Below are 24,557 nucleotides of genomic sequence, written 5' to 3'. Positions count from 1 at the left end.
CCGCGTCCGAGGTAGAAATGTTGTCTACCCGTGATGGTGACGACAGTGATACGCTTTCTGCAATTCAAGTGTCGCTGCAGAGTCCACAAGCACAGGACATGTCGCAGAAGTACCACAAAACACGGCCCACTCTATTCCCCCAGAATATATTGAGTGGGTACCCACAGAGTCATTTTCCCCTAATATCCAAGAATTTATTGCCACACCAGGGATAAATATTAATGTGGAAAATTTTACAGCCCTCGATTTTTTTTCAAAAATATTCATTACAGATGAACTATTGGAGCTTTTTGTCAACCAAACCAATCTGTATGCTCGCCAATTCTTTGCTGAAAAGCCAACGTCTTCCTATGCGGTGGCACTCCCCAAATACTGGCGAACTTAAACATTTTTGAGGCTCATGCTCAACATGGGGTTAGTGAAAAAGCCCTCAATCCGGTCATATTGGGCAACAAGCCCTACACATGCCACACCTGTTTTTCCAGCCGTTATGACCAGAAGCAGATATGAGGTGCTAATGCGCTTCCTTCATTTTAACGACAATCACCAGGCCCGACCCCTCGTAGTGATCCAGGCTGTGACCGCCTGTATAAAATAAGGCCCCTGATAAAAATTTTGGAGGAGTCATTTATGCCAATGTACAACCCCGAAAAAACCTAGCGGTGGATGAATCGCTGATGAGTTACAAAGGCAGGCTCTCATTCCGCCAGTACATCCCCTCAAAGAGAGCAGAATATGGGGTTAAAATCTACAAGCTCCGTGAGATCGGTACAGGCTACACATCTGCCTTTAGAATCTATGAAGGCAAAGATCGTGGTATTACCCACATTATTAACTCATTTACTTTCACACGGTTTTTGTAGGGAGAACCAAAAGGGAGGGTTGCTTATTGGATAATGTTTCACTGTAAAAATGCAGCAATACTGTATTTTCTGGAAAAACCTATTTTTTTATTTCTTTCCACCTATTAAAAATACTCACTATACACCTAGATGAATATTAGCAGGACATTTATACTTGTCAAAATGACCTGCAGTACCACGGCAAATATAGCGTGGTTCCCTAAAATCAGCGTAAAAAGGCCTCCAAAAGCCAAAATGGACTCCTTCTATGATGTGCCCCATAACGGGTCCATATAATAGATTAGACACACATATTTGGTATCACCGTACACGGGAGAAATCGCAGAATGTGGAAAGGTGTCACTTTTACCAGTATGTCATATGGTGTTTCGAAACAGCTTAAGAAAAGTGACACTTTTGTACAAAAAAAAAAAATGCAATTTAAATTTTTTTGGCCCAAGTTTGGACAAATTCTGTAAAAAGTGTGAAGGGTTAAAACGGAAATTGAACCGCTAGAAATAGACTTTAGAGTGTCTAGTTTGTAGAACACAATGTTTTTTTTACCATTACATTTACATTACTACCATGGTGTAAAAAACTAAATGAAGACATTTTAGTGCGCAATTGAAAAAAGGGGCACTTGTGTTTTATACTATATTTGTGGTCAAAAAAAATAAACTACACCTCCAAGTCAGGTGTCCTTATGATCAGGATAAATGATAGAATATATTTCAATACATTTGTATGATACAATTACTTTTATTTTCAAACGGTTACATTTTAACCCCTTAGTGACCAGCCCATTTTAGGCCCTAATGACCAAGCTATTTTATTCGTTTTTCTATAGTCGCATTCAAAGAGCTATAACTTTTTTTTATTTTTTCGTCTACATAGCTGTATGAGGACTTGTTTTTTGCGGGATTAGTTGTACTTTTTAATAGCACCATTTTAGGGTACATATAATTTTTTTAGTTTCAATAATTTTTATTGGCGTTTTGCAAACAAATATACATACATATAACTGTGCTCTTTTTGAATAAATTTCGATTTTTATACATATGTGTAAACACTGTATTTGGAGCACCTGATTATCAATATAGAAATAACTAGAACATTAAACAGAACATGTTGAACACCACTCAGTTTACATTCACTTGTGGAATGGCTATGCATATTGTTTTACATTAAATAGGTACGTTTCTCTTCAGGTATACGTACAGTAAGGGCTATTTTCCCACAACCTCCACCTCTTAGTAAATGTGTCAGATGAGAAATTTCCATATGCAATAATTCTCTCGTATGCGTAGGACATATTAATCAGTGTCACTAATTCTGGGAGAAGAGGGCTTGTAGTGGTCTTCCAATAACGAGTTAAGACCATTTTAGCCATAACTAATATTTTACTTATCAGGATCCGATTTTGTGAGGGGATCTCATCCATCTGAAGCAATAATAAAGCTTTTTGTGGTAGCATAGGAACTCGAAATCCCAGTAACTCCCTCAAAAGGGCAAAAACCGCCTTCCAGTATTCCCCAATGACCGGGCATTCCCATAGTATATGGATCAACGTTCCTTTAGAAGCGCATTTTCGCCAGCATTGGGCGGTATTTTGAGGAAACATCTGTTGGAGTCGATCTGGTGTATAATACCACCTTAGGACGGTTTTAATCGCATCCTCTGCGTGTGAGGTGCATGATAAGGATGTATGCATTAGTTTCAAGGCCTTGAGCCGCTCCTGTTCTGTCAAATTGTTCCTTAAATCTCTCTCCCACATTCTTATGGGATAGGATTTAACAAATTTGGCTTGAGTGTCAATTAAATCATAAATATATTTAAGGCCTTTCAGGCCTCTATTTAACCATCCAAATAATTTAAGGTTGCATAGAGAGTCCAAGTTACCATGTTTAACCAGAAAATGTCGAATTTGGAAGTACTTATACAAATCTCGTGCATGAACTAAGTATTTAGATCTCAGATATGAAAAGTCTACCATCTTATTGTTCTCTAGAAGGTGAGATATATCTGTTATACCACTTCTTCTCCATGTAGTAACATTAAGATCTGGAATGACCAATTCCAAGAACTCTATGGGTATGGATGATTTTGGCAGAGGGAGAGAATTTTTGGAACAGGTATGCAAGTATTTCCAACACCTTAGAGTGACTAAAGTAAGCGGGGAGAGGTCTGATTGGCAGGTCAAATTCCAGTAATGGAGGAATAAAAGTGCCTTTAGCGAGGCTGGGGAAATATAGGAGGCTTCGATATTAACCCAAGGCTTCATATTGTCTGCTTTCCACCAAGAGGAAATTTGGGCTACCACTGTTGCTATGTAGTATCCATGTATATTCGGTATGCCCATCCCTCCCAACTTCCTATCCCTGTTAAGTATATGAGAGGCAGTCCTGGGCTTCTTATTTGCCCATATAAATTGTGATAATAATTTCTGGGTTTGCTGGAAAAATGACTTGGGGAGGTGTATGGGTAGGGTGCGAAACAAGTATAAAAGTTTCGGCAGTAAGAGCATTTTGAAGGAAGCTATTCTACCAATCCAGGATATTTCACATTTTTGTAATCTATTTACTTCATTTTTTATGTCGTTAAGGAGCGGTGTGTAGTTATGCATATATAGAGATGCATGTTTAGGGGTTAAGTGAAGTCCCAAATATGAGATTTCGACCTTCCTCCAGTCCAATAAATATTTGTTTTGTAGAAAGTGTATCGTGGACGGGGGTAAACATAGAGGGAGTGCTTGTGATTTTTGGGTGTTGAGCTTATAGAGTGAGATATTCCCAAATAACTGTATGCATTCTAGAACCGCTGCCAGGGAAGTCTCCGGTTGTGATAAAGACAGAAGGATGTCGTCAGCGAATAATGAAATAGTATGAGTTAACGAGCCTACTTGTATGCCACAAATTTGATCATTTCTTCTAAGCATCTGGGCCAGGGGTTCTATAGCTAGTATGAATATAAGAGGAGATAGGGGACAGCCCTGTCTCGTGCCGTTAGTGATGTTGAAGTCCCCCGATAGAACTCCGTTTGTAAAAACTTTTGCAGTCGGCTTGGAGTACAAAGCTTGAACTGCTGTAAGAATTTCCCCTTGAAAACCCATATTTTCCAGAACTGTAAATGCATAAGACCAGTGAATACAGTCAAATGCCTTCTCGGCATCTAATGCTAGCATTACAGAAGGTATTTTATGTTTCTCAATATGGTGTAGTAGACCTACCACCCGTCTAGTGTTATCAGACGCTTGCCGTCCTTTGACAAATCCTACCTGGTCTTCTTGGATCAGGGAAGGAAGTAGAGGGGCTAACCTGTTTGCCAAAATTTTTGCATAGATTTGATATCTGTGTTCAACAGAGATATGGGTCTGAAATTTTGTGGGACATCCGGAGACTTCCCTGGTTTGGGTATTGTCACAACCAAGGCCATCTGATTCTCCCGAGGGAACGACCCCGATGACATAGCCTTCTGAAAAAATTTATTAAGAAAAGGAGTTAGAATATCCTGAAACGTTTTGTAGTATTCGTTAGTGAGACCATCCGGTCCAGGAGATTTACCAGATGGTGATCCACGAATAATACCTTGTATCTCATTCCCCGAAATTGGAGCATTCAGGATAGAAATTTGATCCAATGACAGTCGAGGAAGTGAAATATGTTTTAAAAATTCCTCAATGTCTATTGGAGACGGGCGGGCCGTAAATGGGTCTTCCTTCAAGTTATATAGGGACGAGTAATACGTTTTAAATTGATCTGCGATTTCTTTAGGGTGTTTGATTTTGTTTTTAGTGTGGGGATCGATCAGGAATGGGATTCTAGATTTCCTAGTTTGGGCTTTGAGTCTAGCGGCCAGCAGTTTACCTGCCTTGTTATTTTGCGAGTAGTATCTGGCTTTCGTTTTTCTCAGAGATTTTTCATAGTCTGCTAGTAAACATAGTCGTAACTCCTGTCTAATTCGCAAAATCTGTTCTGCATAGCTCTGAGACGGCGCTGCTTTATTCAAGACCTCTATCTTGTGTATTTCCTCAGTCAATGAGTAAATTTTTGCTAGTCTTTGTTTCTTAACTATATGTCCAAGTCGAATCAAGGAGCCATGTATAAACGCTTTGTGAGCATTCCAAAGAGTATCTACTGTAATGTCGGGGGTATCATTATTTTGGAAATATTCCTTAAGATCTCGTTCAAGTTCTCTCTTGTGTTTACTATGGGATAAAAGAAAGTGGTTACAGCGCCACAAATACGTCTGGTTAATGTTGTGTCTTTCATCAAGTTTCATCGTCAAGGTCGCATGGTCAGACCAAGTAATATCTTGAATCTGCGTGTCTTTTGACAAGAGTAGTACCTCTCTGTCTACAATGAACATGTCTATACGAGAGTAGCTGTTATGAGGTTGTGAATAAAAGGAGAAGTCCGTCTCAGAGCCATGTTGTAGTCGCCATACATCATATAATTCTCTTTTCCAACACATATCTGACAGAGAGGTCTCGGTTAGTCTAGTTTTAGATGTAGAATCAATTGAGGCATCCATCACTGTTAAAATCCCCACATATAAGTAGTTTCCCCTCTTTGTATTTATCAATAAGTCTAAAGATTTTATGGAAAAACCTAGTTTGGTGTCTATTAGGAGCATACAGGTTCACTACTGTATATTTAACATTATTCAGTATACATATGAGCAAAATATATCGACCATCTGGGTCTATATGTGTGTGGAGCATCTGAAAGGCTACAGTATTTTTAACTGCTATCATAACACCTCTTGATTTGGTGGAGTAATGTGCCTGATATATATCGGGAAATAAACGATGTTTTATACGTTCAGCATCTTTTTCCAAGAGATGTGTCTCTTGTATGCATAGAACGTCGCATCCCCTAGATTTGGCCTCCCTCCACATGTGAGCCCTTTTTTGAGGGCTATTCAGACCATTCACATTTAGGGAAGCAATTGAGATAACCATTATTCAGATTGTAAATATGCTAGTGTCTGGCCCATTCCCTGGCCACATGTATTTAGAAGAAATCCCCCTCTACTTTTGTCTGATTTGAGTTCTCCAGAATAATGTATAGCACATCCCATGTAACGCAATTTTGTAGGCCCTGAATAAAGTCTAAATTGCGAAGAGTAGGTGTTCAAGGAAAAAAAACCAAAACAAATTAAAAGCATTCATAAACAATAACTTAAAACCAGTTTGCAGGAAGGGACAAATTCCATTTTTGTCCCGTGGAGTCGGGGTAGAACAGTCCATCCGAAACTGAACCTTGGGGACCGCATTCCGGCATCAAAAATGGCTGATGAGATCCGTGAGAACAAGAGAGAGTTCAGGAGACTAGCGTTTTTCTCTTTATTACGACCATTCAGACATCTCTTCCAGCAGTCAGCGGGTCGGTCTACCTCGGCGATGATCTACCGTGCGCCAGTCTTCTCTGATGCGTTGTGGAGAGCCCATATATGATGGCTTAGGAGGAGAAACCACGATGTGCCATTTCTTCAAAAGGGTAGTTCCATCCGTTACTGACTTGATGATGTGCGATGAATTGTTATACGAGACCATGAGGCGAACTGGAAATCCCCACCGATATAAAATATTATTTTCTCTTAAAGCCACAGTGATCGGATGTAGTTGTCGTCGTAATTGCAGGGTCCCCGCAGATAAGTCAGAGTATACTGCAACTCCTTTGAACTTCGCCGGTATAGACGCTTCATTTCTAGAGGCATTTAGGAATTTTTCCTTGATATGAAAAAAATGCCCTCTGGCTAGCACATCTCTTGGTATGGAGTCTGCCAAGTGTTTAGGTTTGGGTATTCTGTGTATGCGGTCTATGATGAGATCCTGTGGGCTACAGGCGGGAAGCAAAGCTTGAATAAAGTCCTGTGCGTATTGATTAAGGTCTTTTGGTACAATATCCTCTGAAATCCCCCTGAATTTGAGGTTATTTCGTCTAGACCTATCTTCCAGATCTGCTATCTTTGCTTTAACTTGGGATATATCATTTTCCATCTCGTAATGTGCATCAATAAGAGTATTATGGGATGAGGTGATTTCACTCATTTTCGTTTCTACATGTTGCACTCTATGTTCCATTTGTGCCACAGAAGTCGCCAGAGGGTGAATGAGCTCAGCCATGCCTGTATGTAGTGAATGGTGTAAAGCCTGCAGCATGGTCTTTAACATAGATTCTGTTACAGGGTTGGATGATGAGGGCAGATGGTCAAGGACTGGGGTAATAGTTGGAACGTCTCCTACCGTGTCCTGTATTCCTCTTAGCTCCTGAGCTTCCGCCTGTATTAATAGGGTGTTTCTGGAGGCCGGGGAAGATGGCGCCGACAGAACCGGCCCACGTGGCGATGTGGCGCTATATGGGGATCTGCGTTCTCTCTGAGAGGCCGTCTCTCTGTCTGCTGTTCCCCGATTCGCCTCAGCTGAAGGTGAACTAACCTCCGGTGCCGGTACAGATCTGCTGCGTCTCGGCATGTGCTCTTCATCTTCTCCCCTCGTGTAGCGATTAGGCGGTTCAGAGGTAAGTGAGCTAGCCTGTGAGTCAGAGGCCATCTCCTCTCTTTCTCCCTCCGATCGGAGAGGGTAGTAGAAATCTGTTAATTTGACCGGTTTAGCTACCGGTTTTCTTTTCCTTGGCATCTCCTCTCTCTAAGTCTGTTTCAGATGTGTTTTCTCTCTCGTTCTCCGGTGTTAAATTGCTAATTAGCTATGCTTTATGCCGGAGCTGGATTCTCAAGCGGCCATCAGGTTCAGCTGCCAAACCACGCCCCACATATAATTTTTTTATTAACTTTTTTTGGGGGGATTATAAGAAAAAACTGAAATTCCACCATTGTTCTATGCGTTTTTAAATTGACGCCGTTCACTATGCGAAGTAAATAACATGTTATCTTTATTCTATGAGTCGGTACGATTACGGCGATACCACATATGTAGAGGTTTTTTATGTTTTACGACTTTTGCACAATAAAAACACTTTTGAACTAAAATTATTTGTTTTTGCATCGTCGCTTTCCAAGAGCCGTAACTTTTTTATTTTTCCATCAATGTAGTGATTTTTTTTGGGCTTGTTTTCTGCGGGACGAGACGTAGTTTTGATTGGTACTGTTTTGGGGTGCATGGGACTTGATTAATTTTTATTATTACTTTTTTGGGGGGCAATGGAAAAAAATTGCAATTTCGCCATTGTTTTTTGCGTTTTTTTTTTTTACGATGTTCACCTTGCAGTTTAAATTACATATTAACTTTATTAATGGAGTCATTACGGTCGTGGCGGTACCATATATGTGTACTTTTTATTTATTTTTTACACTTTTACTAAATAAAACCACTTTTTATGGAAAAAAATGGTTTTATTTATTTTTTTACTGTCATTTTTATTATTAATCTTTATTTCACATTTATTATTTCTTTTATTAGTCCCACTGGGGGACTTTACTGTACGATCTTCTGATCGCTGCTATAATGCTCTGGTATACTTCGTATACCAGAGCATTATTGCCTGTCAGTGCAAATCTGACAGGCAATCTGTTAGGACGTGCCTCCGGCGCGTCCTAACAGGCATATGTCCAGGGCAGACCTGGGGGCTTTTATCAAGCCCCCGCCTGCCATGACACCCCATCGGAGACCCGCGATTGCATTCGCGGGCCGCCGATGGGTGACAGAGGGAGCTCACTCCCTCTGTAAACAAAGTTAAATGCCGCGGTCGCTGTTGGCGGCATTTAACGGGTTAAACGGCCGCGATCGAAGTAAACTTCGATCGCGGGCGTTGGAGCAGGAGCTCAGCTGTCATCAGACAGCAGAGCCCCGACTCCTGCCTGCACGGGAGACCCGTGCAGGACTTATACTAGGCTGACGTGAAAAGGCGTCAGCCTAGCCTAAGGCCCCTTAGTGACGAACGTTAAAAGGCGTATTGGTGGTCACTAAGGGGTTAAATGATGAAAAATCTAAATTTTTCTTTTTTTTCTCTTTCCACGGCTGTAACAAAAATGTTACCTATACATTTATACCACAAAAAGGAAGCACTACATGTCCCAAGTAAACAGTGCACAATTCACACCGATACATAAAACACATACAGAGTTATACTGCATTACATCTGTGAATAGCAAAACTGCGAAAATTGCTCTGGTCACTAAGGTTTAAGGGGTTAACATCAGGTGTTAAAAATGTGTACAAAAAAAGCTCCAACAATATAAGATCTATATTATCTCCTAGTCGGTTTATTAGCCAAAATCCCTATTCCACAGCGACGGAGCACCCGTATGCCATACAGTGGGATATGTTAGGTCCTTTTCTTGGAGGTATAAGACGGAAGGCCTAAATGTCATTTGATTGGGGCCTTAATATGAATAAGGACTTTGTCTGAAATGTGCAAGCAAACCCTATCTTCTGCCATGTGGTGTAGCTGTGGATTTTAGCATGGATGAATAAAAAGAAAATTCTGTTGGTTACCGGTGCTGGATTCACTGCTGTCTTGTATTATTGTGGTATGATAGATATATTGTAGTCTTGAGACTGAAGATGGTTTAGGGGTGGTGGGGCAAACTTGGTTTACAAGTGCATTGTAAAATGGAGATCGTGGTATAACACTTGTGTACTGGAGGAAAAGATGTATGCATTAGTGTGTAGTAAGTATTCAGTATACGCTTCAGATGGATAAAGCAGAATATGCAGCAAACCTTTGATCTTGTAATAACTAAATCATTATTCAGTTTATAAAGGCCATTGGAAGGAGCTAAATGGGAGGTTTTTGCTAGGATGTGACTTCAATGTAGAAGTCTCGCTACCTAGAAACTGTGTTTTTGTTGTATTTTTTACTTTCCTCATACGTTTCCATATTTTCTACATACTGAAATAACCTAATTTTTTGGAAACATCATTTTTACATATTTTTTGGGGATACACGTTTTCCTCAAACCCCAAAGTTTTGTGTTTAGTTCTTTTAGATGTGTTGTCGCGTGAATAATTCTAGTAAGGCCTCATGCACACGACCGTAGCCGTGTGCACGGCCGTGATCTTCGGGTCGGCCGGCTGCGGACTGTCAGCCGCAGGCCGCCCGCAATCGCGGGACATGCACATGGCCGCCGCCATTGATTTCAATGAGCCCGGACCGCAGAACCGGGCCGTAATAGGACATGCCCGTTCTTTCTGCGGTCCGGGCTCCCGGGCCGTGCAAGGACCGCAAAAACTACGGTCGTGTGCATGGCCCCATAGAAAAGAATGGGGCCGCAATTCTCCCGTGGATTTTCCGGGGAATTGCGGCCGCAAAAACACGGTCGTGAGGAGGACTGTTGGGGAAGTTTGCTACATTTCTAAAACATACATTGAAAGTGTTGAATTTATCATTGTTGAACTACAGTGTGTAGTAACATTCATGGATCTCGCATTTGGGCGCTGCAAAGGAAAGCCGTGATCTGTGAAGAAGCAGATTCAATAAACTTCCTGCTTGACAAATTCTTTTAATCTTTTTAAAATGCAGTATGAAGGATTTGGAAAAGGATTGCAAGATTGGATTGCTTTCATACAGATCCATATAATTGAGTTAAAGAGATTAATCTCATGGTGTAGCCATTTCTCTAGACTTGTAATGTGCTTTCTAAGCTTTCTGCCATATATGTTAATCTCAGCCTATTCGTTTTGCTAAGAAATCCGTTTGTAAGCCTAAACTTGAGAAATTTTATTGAGGTTTTTTTTCAGCGCCTTCGCTTAGAGTGTAGGGGGTTTGCAAGTTTTCCTTTTGTGTAAAATGCTTGTTCATGTGTGAAAGGCATGTTTGTTTATATTCATTTTCTACAGCCTCCGTCACCCTAAGGTTATGTTCACACTGAGTATTTTGGGGGAGGAATATCTGCCTCAAAATTCCGTTTGGAACTTTGAGGCAGATATTCCTCTCCCTGCACGCCGATTTTCGCGCCGTTTTTCGCCCGCGGCCATTGAGCGCCGCGGGCATAAAACAGCGCGAAATACGCTTTCTCTGCCTCCCATTGAAGTCAATGGGAGGTCAGAGGCGGAGGCGCCCGAAGATAGGGCATGTCGCTTCTTTTTCCCGCGAGGCAGTTTTACTGCTCGCGGGAAAAAGACGCCGACGCCTCCCATTGAAATCAATGGGAGGCGTTCTCGGGCCGTTTTTGCCGAGTTTTGCGACGCGGTTTCCGCGTCAAAAAACTCGGCAAAATACTCTGTGTGAACATAGCATTAGATTGTTATGGCACTCTGTTCCGTAAGCTTTCAGTTTGTTTTTTTTGGGGCGGAATCAATGACGTACTCTGGTAGAGTGGTACCTGTAGCGCGAGGCGGGGTGAGGAACCTGTAGCGCGAGGCGGGGTGAGGAACCTGTAGCGCGAGGCGGGGTGCGGTACCTGTAGCGCGAGGCGGGGTGCGGTACCTGTAGCGCGAGGCGGGGTGCGGTACCTGTAGCGCGAGGCGGGGTGCGGTACCTGTAGCGCGAGGCGGGGTGCGGTACCTGTAGCGCGAGGCGGGGTGCGGTACCTGTAGCGCGAGGCGGGGTGCGGTACCTGTAGCGCGAGGCGGGGTGCGGTACCTGTAGCGCGAGGCGGGGTGCCGTACCTGTGCTACAGAGACGCTACTAGACATCCAATAAGCACATGCACTTCAGTAATACAGTCCCTAATGGTTGGCATTTTGCCATTAAAATATTTACACTACTTGGTTTTGTATTCCAGCCAGTTGCATATGCCACAGATCACCACGGTCTGCAGCATTGTAAGACCCTGTTCATATCTTGATATTACTCCCAAGATATACGATAGACCAGTCTTTAGGACTCCATTAGCCCGACGCTGGCCAAAGGAGTGTCGTGAGTTTTCCCGGGCTTATACGTAAAACCTAACCATCCTACTGTTTTGATACTGTCCGCTTCACTCATAAACTCTGTCCAGCAGTCACTTTCTGGAATTATCTTCCTTGTTCCTACCTTCAAAAAGTTTGAACAGTCCCTCAGAATTCGCCTCTTCATTACGGCCTATCAGTCTTCCTCCCTGCTGGGATTTTTCTTCAGCAAGTAACAAACACCAGCCGCGTCTAGCCACTACCTTCTCCCTCCCCTATTGTTTGCTAATGTCCCCTACTACTTAGAATGTATGCTCCATTAGCCAGGACTTTCTTCTCATATATAGTATTTCTGGACTTGCGTTGCTAGATTTTCTATGATCTCTCCACTATTTAATGTACAGCTCTGCATAGTATTTTGGGGTGTTATAAATTACATGAGGGTATGTGTCGGTCTTCAAGGGTGAATGAATAGATTGTGTTCGAGATCTGTACTAATTATTCTGTAAATTGACACCTGTGTAAATTGCTCTATTTTGCAAACTTATACATTTCCTACAGGTGATGTCAGAGGGTTTTCACAGGTTCTCCTTTTGCTTTCAGAAATTAAAGGGGTTGTGTAGTTTAGGGAAAACCCTGTTAGAGGAATCTATGTTAATGGGGGGGGGAATCCGTCTTGACCTGAGTGGGGCGTAGTTACAAAGCAGTTCTCTTGTCCTGTTGTGCATTACACAGACAACCCATGTAATGCTTAATTTCCCCTGTGGTGGTGCTGCAGGGAAATAGAACGCTTTTTTCCAGGTTTCCCCATAGATCACTGCTAATTGCTGGGGGTCCCAGCAGGGATCCACTTTGTGTTCAGTTTATTGTCAAGTTACCTTTTTTCAAAGCGGAGAACCCCTTTTTAATGACCCTACTTAGTAATAGATGGGCACTATTTGAGCCTTGTCCAAGAGAGTTTTGGCTTGTTAGCAGTGGGTCGCTATATGCAATTGTTCATGGATGAATATGACATTATAGCTGAAATAATGTGGAGACTAGAGAAGAGCGCTTCGCCCATGTATATATTTTTTTGTTATGGAGAATTATTTGCCGCCTATAAGTCAATGAAGAGTGAAATGCTGAAAAATAGATTTGTATTTGTTCCTCCATTCTCTTATATTCATCTAAAGTGGGGACACTCAACAGTGTGTCTATTTTGTGCTAAAAATTTATTTATTTGACATTTGATTTATGTATTTTTTTTATTCCAGCCGATTTTTAATAACTTTTTTTGTGTTTTTTGTTTTTTTAAATTAATGAGTCGTAAATTTCTAAAGCATATGTGCTGAAAATCTGAATATTACTGTTTCTCTTTACAGGTTCTTGCTAGCTATATAAATCCATCTGGGTGTTCAGTAAATGGAGAAGTGCCAGCCCATGAGAGTCGAGGGCAAAACAGTAATGCTCTTCCATCTGTGTTGTTGGAACTACTAAGTCAATCCTGTCTTATACCGGCTATGTCATCATACTTGCGGAATGACTCAGGTACTGTTCCTTAACCATTTTCCTTAGGGATGTGTTAATCGAAACCTTAATGATGCACTTTTCATATCAGCAGCCTTATGGTATATCACATTAATCCCGCTAACCGATTAGATGTACATATCAATATAATTTTACTACACTGCTCAGTTGTTCACATTGTTGTACTGTAGGGGTGTGTTCAGATGTGGCTTTATACAGTAGTTGTGCTTTTATATGTTGTTAGTTTGACTTTGTGAGCTCTTTTTATCGGTTACGCCAGAGGAATCTTAAATACACGTATTTGATATTGCTGTAATCGTACCGATCCATTTAAAAAAAGGGAACCTGTTAATTTTGCTGTACAGTGGACGGTGTAATTAACCCCTTAATGACCAGCCTATTTTGGACCTTAATGACCAGGCCATTTTTTAAGTTTTTCCATCGTCTCATTCCAAGAGCTATAACGTTTTTATTTTTGCGTCGACATAGCTGTATAAGGTCTTGTTTTTTGCGGGACAAGTTGTATTTTTTAATCGCACCATTTTGGGGGACATATTATTTATTGATTAACTTTTATTTGGGGGGAAATAGAAAAAAACCTGAAATTTCGCCACTCTTTTTCGCGTCTTAAATCTACGCCGTTTACCGTGTGATATAAATAACACTAACTTTATTCAGCGGGTTGTTGCGTTTTCAACGATACCAAATTTGTATCGTTTTTTATATGTTTTACTACTTTTACACAGTAAAAACGCTTTTTTTTCAAAATTATTTGTTTTTGTGTCTCCATATTTGAAGAGCCGTAACGTTTTTATTTTTTTGCCGATGCGGTTGTATGAGGGTTTTTTTTTTTTGCGGGAAGACTTTTAGTTTTTATTGGTACCATTTTGGAGTAGATGCGACTTTTTGATCACTTTTTATCACATTTTTTTAAAGTCAGTATTCACAGAAAACAGCAATTTTTCCATAGTTTTTTATTACATTTTTTACGGCGTTCACCGTGCGGGTTAAATAATGTAATAGATTTATAGTCGGGGTCGTTACGGACACGGCGATACCAAATATGTGTAACTTTTAGACTTTATTTTGTGCTTTTAATAGTAAAGCATTTTGTGAGGGGAAAAGCTGGGTTTTTCATTTTTTTTTTCACATTTTTTTTAAAATTAACTTTATTAAACTTTTTTTTCACTTTTTTACTAGTCCCACTAGGGGACTATAATATGCGATTCTGCGATCGCATTTATAATACACTGCAATACTTTCAGATGCGGGGCTCGCTATTGCGCACCGCATCTGAGGGGTTAAACGGGTGAGATCGATACTAATATCGATCTCACCCGGCAGAGCAGGGACGCTCCCAGCCCTCAGCTGCCTCTAGCAGCTCCCTGCTCTGTAAACTTATTCCGATGCCGCAACGTAAAAAGTCTATGGCATCGGAATAAGGCCCGTTAGTGACCGACGTAGAAACACGATGGGCCGGTCACTAACGGGTTAAAGAAAAGTGGTGAAATTGCAAGGTATTTGTGTTTCCCTCCCCCTTGAAAGAAATTTCATTGAGTTATATGTACCCCAAATCTTTTTGGATCTTCCAAATCCAGTGCTGATACATAATTTAACATTTTGCAATTTCTTATGTCTATTCAACACCATCAATAATTGAATGTGGTGGGTTGTGCCATTAATCCATTATAGATCCCTTCCTGTTAAAATGATCTGTCATTTCTTAGGCCTCATTCACACGGCAGGGTTTCCCGGCCGGGTGCCGGCCGTTCATAAATTGGCCGGCACCCGGCTGCATTAGGAATGATAGACCCCTAATGGGGCTATTCACACGACCGATTTTTTGACGGCCGGAAAATCCGGCCGTCAAAAATAGGACATGCTCTATCTTTGCCCGGGCACCCGGCCGCCCGGCTCCCATACAAGTCTATGGGGCCGGGTATTACACGGCCATCACCGGAATGTGTTCCGAGTGATGACCGGGTTTCCCGGCGCTTGCGCTCTATCTCCGCCTCCTCACAGCGCAGAGTGCATGTGAGGAGGAGGAGTTGATCCCATTCTGACGAATGGCATCGCTGTACACTGTGTTGCAGGGCCGGGGTGTACAGCAGGTGGAGGGAGCGCTGCGCTGGCTCTCTTCCCCTGCTTGTTAAAAGCACCCTGGCTCGGCGACACCTTCGATGGCGCCGCTAGTAGTAGTAGCAGCAGCTGCTGCTGCTGCGGCTGCTACTACTCTAGCGACGCCACTATAGCAGAGCAGGGAGGTATCTCCCCGCTCTGCTATGTGCTAGCCGCACTTTAGCTCCTTGAAGGAGCGGAATCCCCGTGTTTTCGGGGATTCCGCTCCTGGACAGAGCGCTTGATGTCTCTGTCCATATCTGGGCAGTGACATCAGGGGAAACTCCTGAAGCGGAATCCCCGAACACATGGGGATTCCCCTTCAGGAGCTGCCGCTGATGTCACTGTCCGGATCTGCCCGGCCCGGCACGGATGCATAACTTTATGCAAACCGGCCGGGCAAAATGGCCGATTTTACCGGCCGACAATCGGGCTCGGGAACGACCCGGTCGTGTGAATCCCGCCTTAGTGTGAAATCGCATCTACCTCCTCCACGTTATATAGCCTATCATCAGTGGCTGAACATCCTCATATTAAAAAGTCTTCACCTCCCTGTAAACTGCTGATGGGCCCCCATTACCAGACCATATATTGTTCAGCATGCGTTCTAAATCTCCCATTTCCCCTTACCTCAGAGCTGCTAACAGAAACACTAACCGGGGTTGACTTAAGATGTTTATTTTATTAAGATCATAAACAATACATTTCAACTTTATTCAGCAGTTTTCATAGATTTAGTTTCCTTTTGTTAAAGGGGAAATAACATAAAAAAATAATATTTTTTTCTTTTCACTTTTGACAACAGCCTTTTCCTTGGTGGTTCGTATAAAAAAAAACATCACTCCTTCGTTCCATTACATTAGTCAGAGGTTAGTTTTGATCTGATACATTGAGAGGGCAGTAGCGGTCACTGTTGATATGGACATCAATGGTACAATATACCTTCCTAAGAAAAATAAATTGGCAGAAGTAATTTGTGCTAATTACCCCTCCGTTCTTCTTCTCACTCCCATCATGCCTCAGGATGCTTCACACTCATCAGAGACCCCCGGAGTTTGTTCTCATTCTCTCCAGCGGTTTAGTAAGGTTTGTGTCAATGGGAAGGGAAATGACAACTTTCCCTGTGTGCATTTCTGCCTCAGAAAACTGGTTGTCAGTGCTATACCAGCACTAGATAATATAATACTGCCCCTATGGAGAAGACTATTGACCTTCACAAGGAGACGAGTTTTTATCTCAGACTGGACCTGCTCTTTTTTTGTTTAATGTAAGTTAGACAGACTAAAGTCTGTTCTCGCATTACGGCCTCATGCCCACTTCAGTTATTTTCTTCAGGCTGCTATCCGTTTTTTAATGGATCGCACACGGTCACATTCATTTCTATATGGCCGTGCACACTTCTGTTGTTTTAACGGTTCCGTGCGTCCGTTCCGTCAAAAGTAGAGCATGTCCTACTTCTGTCCATTCAGTGTTCGTCTCGCCCATTGAAGCCTATGGGTCTGTCAAAACAACGGACAGCACTCGGAAGGCGCCCGTTTGCCATCCGTTTTTCACGGAACCGTTGTCAAGCAACGGCAGGGCGTGCCAAAGTTCCCTGCATTCAACACACAAGATGGATTTTAATGGACCGTTTAATACAGAAGCACGTCTGTTTAAAACGGAACATTGGAACGGATGCGGAGGGACAAAGGAAACGACACGGATGTCACAACGAACACACGGATCCGTTTTAAACACACGTGAAAACGGTGAAGGATGTGTGCACGAGGCCTGTCTCTGAATATAGATATTGTAGTGTAAATGCTGCTTTATACAAGTGGGAAGCCTTGTGACATCACTTTTTCAGTAAACTGCCTTTTAAATATGGAACCGGACACTGTTCTTGTCCAGTATGTAGCCCTTTGGGGCCTCAAGAATATTTAAGTATATTTCTCTCTCTACGTTAGATTTGTTGCAATGCTTATGACTTTTTGTTATATGTAATGGACACTTCTGTAACTGCATTCACCTGGCATCGGACCAGATAAATCTGGGTACTGCCACACTATGCGAATAAATAGTATCCCTACACTTGCCCAGGAGTGTGAGAACCCACATTATACAGTATATAGTGGTTATATAAATGTTCCAACATCATTTCACTGTATGGCTGCAGTATCCCAATGCTGTAGACTCACTAGACGATGGTTACTGTCCATGGAGTTTTGGGGAAATGTAAACAATCAGATTATAAATCTGCCATGGACTAGTTTCTCCACCACAACCACCACCATCCTTAAACGAATGCACGTTTCGTTTCCATCCTTGAAAGTGCCATCTCAGTGGCTCATGAGCTTGCAGCAGGTGTGCCAGCTCATGGACCTAACCTATATGGTGGTCTGACCTGTTTTAATGATGGCAGAAGGTATGCAAGTGTGAACATCCACTTAGATCAGTATGTGAAGAATGCAGAACATTGAAAGCACACACGATCACGAATTTGATGTTCCCATCTGTGAATGTCTCAATCTTTCTGGTGGGTATTGAGAAGAGTTATCTCTGATCATGTAAAGATTATTTTGCATGCATGGCACATGTGAATGAGGCCTGTAGATGTTATGACGTGCGCTACCATCTGGTATCATGGTTTTATTAAAGCAGTGGATTTTAAAAGGACGAGTTGGGAAGAGCCAAGTTTTTTTATGTATGTTTCTAAAAGACTCCTACTTCACATTCCTGTATAAACCCGATCACAAGTGATCGGTTGACGTACATATGGTCAGGCAGAAATTTCTTCTTTTCAAGTCTCCTAAAACAAATTAGCACGCCATGGGTTAAATCCTTTTAAGAATTTGTCATGATTTCATCAAATATGTAATCTGTCTGTGGGGTATTATTCCAATCATTTGGAAAACTTGATACGTAACATTACTTCATCTTTCTAGGCTTTAAACATTATTGCTTCTATGCGAGGTGTATGCTTGGGCACTTAGTGTTGATTTGAAAATATTTACTGTTTTTAATTTGATCAAAAAATTTAATTTACAAATCCACGTTTTCTTATAAAAGTCAAAGCAATGTATATAGAGGTTTAGATATGGAATATTGGATAGATTGAAGGATGATTAGACCTGAGGGGTACAAGTAGCGCTTTCTTATGGGTTGATAAATCATCTAAGCTCTTGCTCGGCTCTCATGTCTGCTCTAATGCTGATATTGATGTAGTGTACATCCCTGGCTTTTTGTATTCAAAAATAAAAGCATTTTATCCTATGTCTGGATATTCCCATAAAGTTTTTTTTGCGTAGCTGCTACATTTTCTTTTACCTACGGTTAATAAGTGCCCATAATGGAGGGCTTTTCACCTCTGTATTAGGTTGACTATCTTGGCCTGCACATTTAGTCTAAAAGTCGTAAAGAGATTTCCATAAAAAGAACCTGAATTCTTTGACCTGGTCTAAATTTTAACCATTGTCGTCTAATAATAATAATTGAATACATGGCTTTTCTTATGGAGTGCACTATATTGAATATTGGCTCACATAACCAAAGCATTTAAAGGCCGGTGACTTGACTGCTCAGCCAGCAGAACATCTTCACTAGTGGATGTGAGGTCCAGAGGTGAACGATGTAAAGCACCAGCTTCGCTGAACAAGAAATAACATTTATAAGTTATGGCATGACAATATGGCACACATATACGTTGACAAAATAGTTACACCTAGAACAAACTGGCAAGCTTGCTCTGTGCCTTTAAGATACATCACCTGTTAGCGATTTCCATCAATGGTCCATGTTAGTAAAACCGGTGCTTTGTTATAATTGGTTCTTGAGTATAATTTCAATAACTATTACTTTGTGTCAGAGCTATATGTGACACTTAACATGGGTGAGCATTTGTTAGATGAATGAATGGTTTGGGGTTTAATACAAACTTTGACAAATTTATACATGTGCGACAAATCTAGCCTCTGGGTGTTCTTAGTTTCTGGTTTCCATGTCATACATAGTTCTGTTTTTTACATGATCTTCTTTAGCAAGCCTATGACCTCACAGATTCAAGCATTTTCAATAGCAATACCAACATATGCTGTATTCCTCATGAATATTCCCATGTAATCACTCTTAATGGCTTACATGACTTGATGGTCTAGACCTCTTACATTTTGTCTGCCACATTGGTTATAAAGCAAAGTGGTTCTAACATGAGAAGTTTTAGTAAGGTGCTTTAGAAAATAATAGATTTGGGGAGAAAATGAATTGCAACAAAAAAGGAATCCAGCCATGGTTGTGCCTGAATGGAAGCATATATTAGAAAAGTTTACATGGAGTTTAAGAAAACTTTGAAAGTTTTTCCCTGTTGAGTGGGTGAGATGCCATAAGATGGACACAACTGTACAAATATTTCCTGTATCTTGAGTATTATGGCAGTAACACAGCACTCATGGACTCTTTGAAAGTTGATGCACAGTTGCACCTCTGTACAGGAGTGGTTTTGGCTCATCTTGGTTTCGTACTCCTATCTACATTGGCAAATGCGCTCCATGGCCCGTGGTCCACCTAGGCACTTAGCACTGGAATGTATTGGATGGTCTGAGGAGTCTCTCCTTTGAATCTTCTTAACCCCTTCCATTTTTTATGAAATCCCTAAGGAGAATCCCTCCCTGGTTCAGCACCTGGCGTAGAGAGACAGAGACCATCAGAGGGTGGTGTAGACGTACACAAACACGATGACAAAGAGATTGAGCACCGTTCCTATAATTCCCAGCATGGCTAAGATGGACTCCTCTTTCTCTTCTTTCTCCTCTTGCTTCTTCACTTCTGCTGCTGCTGCCGTGATAGCAGACGTGACCATGTTTTCCAGAAATGTCTTCAGCAATCCTCCAAAGTCTATCTAGAAGAAAAGAGATGGAAGCGAAAATAGATAAATTTTACGTTCTGTAATGTATCTACTATACAGCACGGTGCCATGATTTGCATTCATGCAGGTGTTCTAGAAGTTTGAGTAGAAAAGTTACTCCGATATAAATGGACAAAACCCATAGTCCGATTTAAGACTTCTGCCTAGTCACAGACCCTCTCGGGCGTGGTCACCAAGAATAAAAATCCTATAAAGGGAAATTTATAAGTAAACTCAAATTGATGTTGAAAAGTTTTGAAGCCGGTAAGCTAAGGGTTAATAAGGGCACAACAGTCAAACACACAAGCAGCCTATAGTTTGAACTATAGAAAGTATGTGCAGCCAGTCATCCATCGTGTATTTGTATTTAATGTATAGTCAGATCCCTTGTAGTGGACGCGGCTATTGACATACTGATAAATTGAGTGCTCTATAATCCATTTGTACACTCGGAATTGAATTGCCAATTAACCCTATTCGATGCTGGAGAGCTTAGGATTGTTCAGGTGGGGGGTCCTACACCGAGGAGGAACACGACCACATAATATCGGTATGTTACAAGTGTTGATCTAACTACCATTAATCATATCTTACTACGCATTCCCATCCCCCACCGCCACCCCCCCCCCCCCCCCCCCCCAGTCAGTTTAAATTGCTAGAGAAAATGTCACATTAGGCTTGTGAAACCTATAATGTTTGATCATGACCTATTTTGGACTTGCTATTGGTTTAGTATAGTCACATACAACATGCACGATTTTGTACATGCGAATTCTTCTTTGTCTAACATGTAGCTGGTAAAGGCACTAAAACTTCACTAATAAGCAACACAAATGTAATAGATTATTTTACAATGTGATGATGCCTCAATTTCATTCACCGGATTTTTTTTCTTTTTTTGTGGAAACCTTCTGACAGCATCCATGTAGCAATTCAGATTATCTCATGCAGCAACATATGTAGCCATTGTTATATTAGAAGTCTCCATTTCATACAGCCTCTTCAGTGGGGGAGGGTAATTGTTAAAAAAAAAGAAGCTATTTTAGACGGTTTACGGTGTGCACCTGACCATGCCGTTTCATTATCAGCATCCGTTGTGTCTTTCATGATGAATAATTAAAATTGGCTAGCATTAATAAAGATTCCTAGTGGGAGGTGTAGGCTGTGTGCAATTCTTTGTCTCCATTGCTGAGGGTACTGTAGTTCAGCGTGCTAAACAGAAGCCGGAGCGCTTGCTTTCCATTGACTATTAGTGGAGGGAATCCTTTTGTTCTCAGCATGCAAACATTTAAAATGAGAATGGCTCCTTACCCTACTCTGCATCAGGAGTACAGTGGCATCAGGCATGCTTCTGTGTCCTCAACACAATGGAAAGCCAAGGTTTTATCCTCCAGCAGAGCCGTAGCACACATGTATACATGTACTGTCCCTCTCCTTTCCCGTTCTTAATGAATGGCAAAGAGCAACAAAATTCACGGCTGCTCAGTCTATCATTAATCCAATGAATCCAGGCGACTTGAAAAAGATGCTACTCTCAATATTGATCCACAGCGTGAGAACAGCGGCTTGTCCTCAGTTCAAATCCAAGTTGTGTTTTCCCCTCTTCAGTAGGCAGTCCCCACTGGTTAATGATGGATTTGTTTCTTTCAGTATTTAGATATTTTGGTCTTTCATTGACTTGGTGGAATTCCATTCCAGGATTTTCTCTTTATAATAAGACTGTAAGTTATTTAATCCTCTCGTTTCTTATTCATTGTAACATGGTTTTAAGTCCAACAGGGTTTGCCACTGAGCTCCATCACAGGCTTTGCTGGAGATTTGCGTACTGTAGGCTGTGGATGGAGTTCTGGGCACCAGGCACGCTTCACACCTAAGCAGGCATCAGTGGCAGATAATTCCAAGGCATCATCCTGGACGTGGCATAAGTCAGCAGCCAGCCCCAGTAGAGACGAGTGGCCGTGCACTGGGTTGCATTACAGTAGTGAGCTGTGACATTGACTAAACACGCACCTGGCACTAGCAGAAAAAAGGAGCTACAAACTGCCCTCCCAGACAGCGAGTTGCATAACAATGCGCAGCAGCACCATTGACAGGCCAGGCACATTTGAAATCTGCAACCATTCCAGCAAGTAGCTTGTGCATACAGCAGGGGAGGGAGGGAGAATTAACCCCAGTCCTGTGAGCTCCAAGGGAAAGCTGCGTGACAAATGGTGACATTAGGGCACTGGAGCTGAAAGAGCTGCTTCTACCTTTTTTTTTTTTTTATCTTTTTTTTTTATTTGCATTTTTTTTGTTGTTGCTTTTTCCATGCTTTGTTTCGACAGGCATATTGTTTAAAGGAAGGCACCGCCTCTGTATAGTCACTCCTTACAAGCTCGCCACCCAAATCAGATGGGTCACAGTGCGTCATCAAGCTGTAACCAATGCTGATGACTGGAGGGTAATGTCCCTCGAGCATCTGTTTACGGAAAGCAATTATTTGAACTAACCTTCTGAAAATTAGAAAGTGTTTGTGTTCTCTTATGTATGTGTGAGCTTATGTCGGGGAAATGTATCCGATATTGATGAAATCATTGCGGGTTTTTTCTTTAGCAACGTGGAAATTCTTTCCAGTTGGATATTATTAAAAGCCTCATAGAAGCATTTAATGTTTGAGGATCTAGAGCAATACTGCTGACCTACAATGGAAAGGTCATAGAAATGTAAAGATTTGCTTTTTAATTCTGAATGTATTCCTCTAAATAACTTAAAAGAATGGTTTAATACACAAAATAATAGACAATACACAAAAACATATTAATGGTCCGTGTTAAAATTGTTATACAACTTTTTACTCTAATATATAAAGAGCTGAAAAACCTTTTAAATAAATAACATTTCAGTTAATACATGTGAATTTTTGTATGGTGTCCGGTGGAACGTGTGTGTATAGATATAAAATGATTATATATTTTATTTTTTGTTCTTTTGGATGTGTCATACATGTACATTACACGTGATTTATGCACATTACTTACATAATATAGACATGTAATTTAGAATGCATTGCACAAATCTGTATTATACACAAGGTTGTGAGCCGGGGACGGTTATTTTTCTGTCTCCAGGGTACTGGCCATTGACTGATATTGAATTTACTGCCGCACATTCTGTGTGTTTTTTTTTTACTTCAGGGTTTAACCACACTAATGGCATGCAATCCTAATTGGCTGAATAAAAGTGCTCTTGACATAGTGTAGACAAATTACTATTGTGATCACAACACTGCAATTCCAATTACACAGCAGTGCCGCAGTTACTCTTTGGGCAGCCAGTCAGCAGCAGCTTAAATGTTTGTATCTCTTTCTGTCCCAATCCAATAGGCCATAATATGATTGGCGGTGGTCTGACCTCTGGACCATTGCTGCTCCTGATCTTTTGATCCCTGTGCATTTGCTGTGCAGAGCTGCAACACAAGTGAAAAACGGTGAAGTAGTCTTAGAACTTAGCTAGCGCTGTGGCTTATTTATTCTGAGGAACAGTGGCGGTTCCACTGTCAGACCCCCCAATTTTACAGGAATATTTGGCATATCTCACATCAGATGGTGGGAATACTCCTTAAAGCTCGCCATAGAATATTTTCATTATCAGAAGTCACTCTGGAAGGACAATCGTACATTATTTTACTATGATAAACTGGATACTGTCATGGGAACTTGCATTGGTCCATTTGTAAAAATGTTTTACTGTTTCTTCTGTAATTGCTATGATTCACTACTAGCCAAGAAAAAAAAAAATTATTGGTCATAACCCATTGCTTTGGCGTTCTAGATATATGGATAAAAATGAAACTAACAAAATCTGTGTCAGGGGAGAGAAGTGTGTGTGTGTATTTTATTTATATATATTACAGTGAAGTCACATCATTATGACCACCTCCTACTTTCAGCGCTGGTAGTGCGTAGCCCATGAAGGAAGTGATGTGGCGTGAGCTGGCTTGGTGGGTATGTGTGTTGTGCGATAGGCTGTCTGAACACACATCAATCATTGTTGCCATGGGTAAAAGTAGCGATTTTATCAGAGTTGCAAAAAGGGATGATTATTGGCTTTCGTGCCAAGGGTGGCAGTATTTCTCAAATAGTGCCGTTTGAACTGTGTGTGCTACTCTGGTGAAAGTGTATCGTGAGTGGACAAATGGCACCATTGGGAATAATCGACGTGGAAACTGAGGAGTACCACGTGCCATTGATGTGAGAAGTGAACGTCTGCTACGAAGGGGGCGAGAGGGCTGAACAACACACTAGAGTAGAGCAGCACACCGCCAAAATCAACCAGGGTACTACCAGATGTGTGTCTAAAACAACAGTTCAGCTAACCCTACTGTGTATAGGGCTCTGAAGCAGACGGATGGTCACTGCTCCTATGCTAACAAAGGTGCATC

At 41.5% G+C, this 24,557-nt stretch overlaps 1 protein-coding gene across 8 annotated transcripts in view; it reads left to right on the top strand.

The window, feature by feature from the left end:
* Positions 1 to 24,557, top strand: part of BIRC6 (baculoviral IAP repeat containing 6) — a 237,943-nt gene that overhangs the window by 156,029 nt on the left and 57,357 nt on the right. For all 8 annotated transcript variants that reach the window (XM_075862828.1, XM_075862827.1, XM_075862825.1 and 5 more), the window contains exon 65: positions 12,996 to 13,161. In XM_075862828.1, the coding sequence (XP_075718943.1) occupies positions 12,996 to 13,161 (166 nt within the window). The remainder of the gene's footprint in view (positions 1 to 12,995; positions 13,162 to 24,557) is intronic.

Source organism: Rhinoderma darwinii, chromosome 4 (genome assembly GCF_050947455.1).
Source record: "Rhinoderma darwinii isolate aRhiDar2 chromosome 4, aRhiDar2.hap1, whole genome shotgun sequence".
NCBI classification, from domain to species: Eukaryota; Metazoa; Chordata; class Amphibia; order Anura; family Rhinodermatidae; genus Rhinoderma; species Rhinoderma darwinii.
Note: the sequence above shows the minus strand (reverse complement) of the source record. Positions and strands in the feature narration are given on the sequence as shown.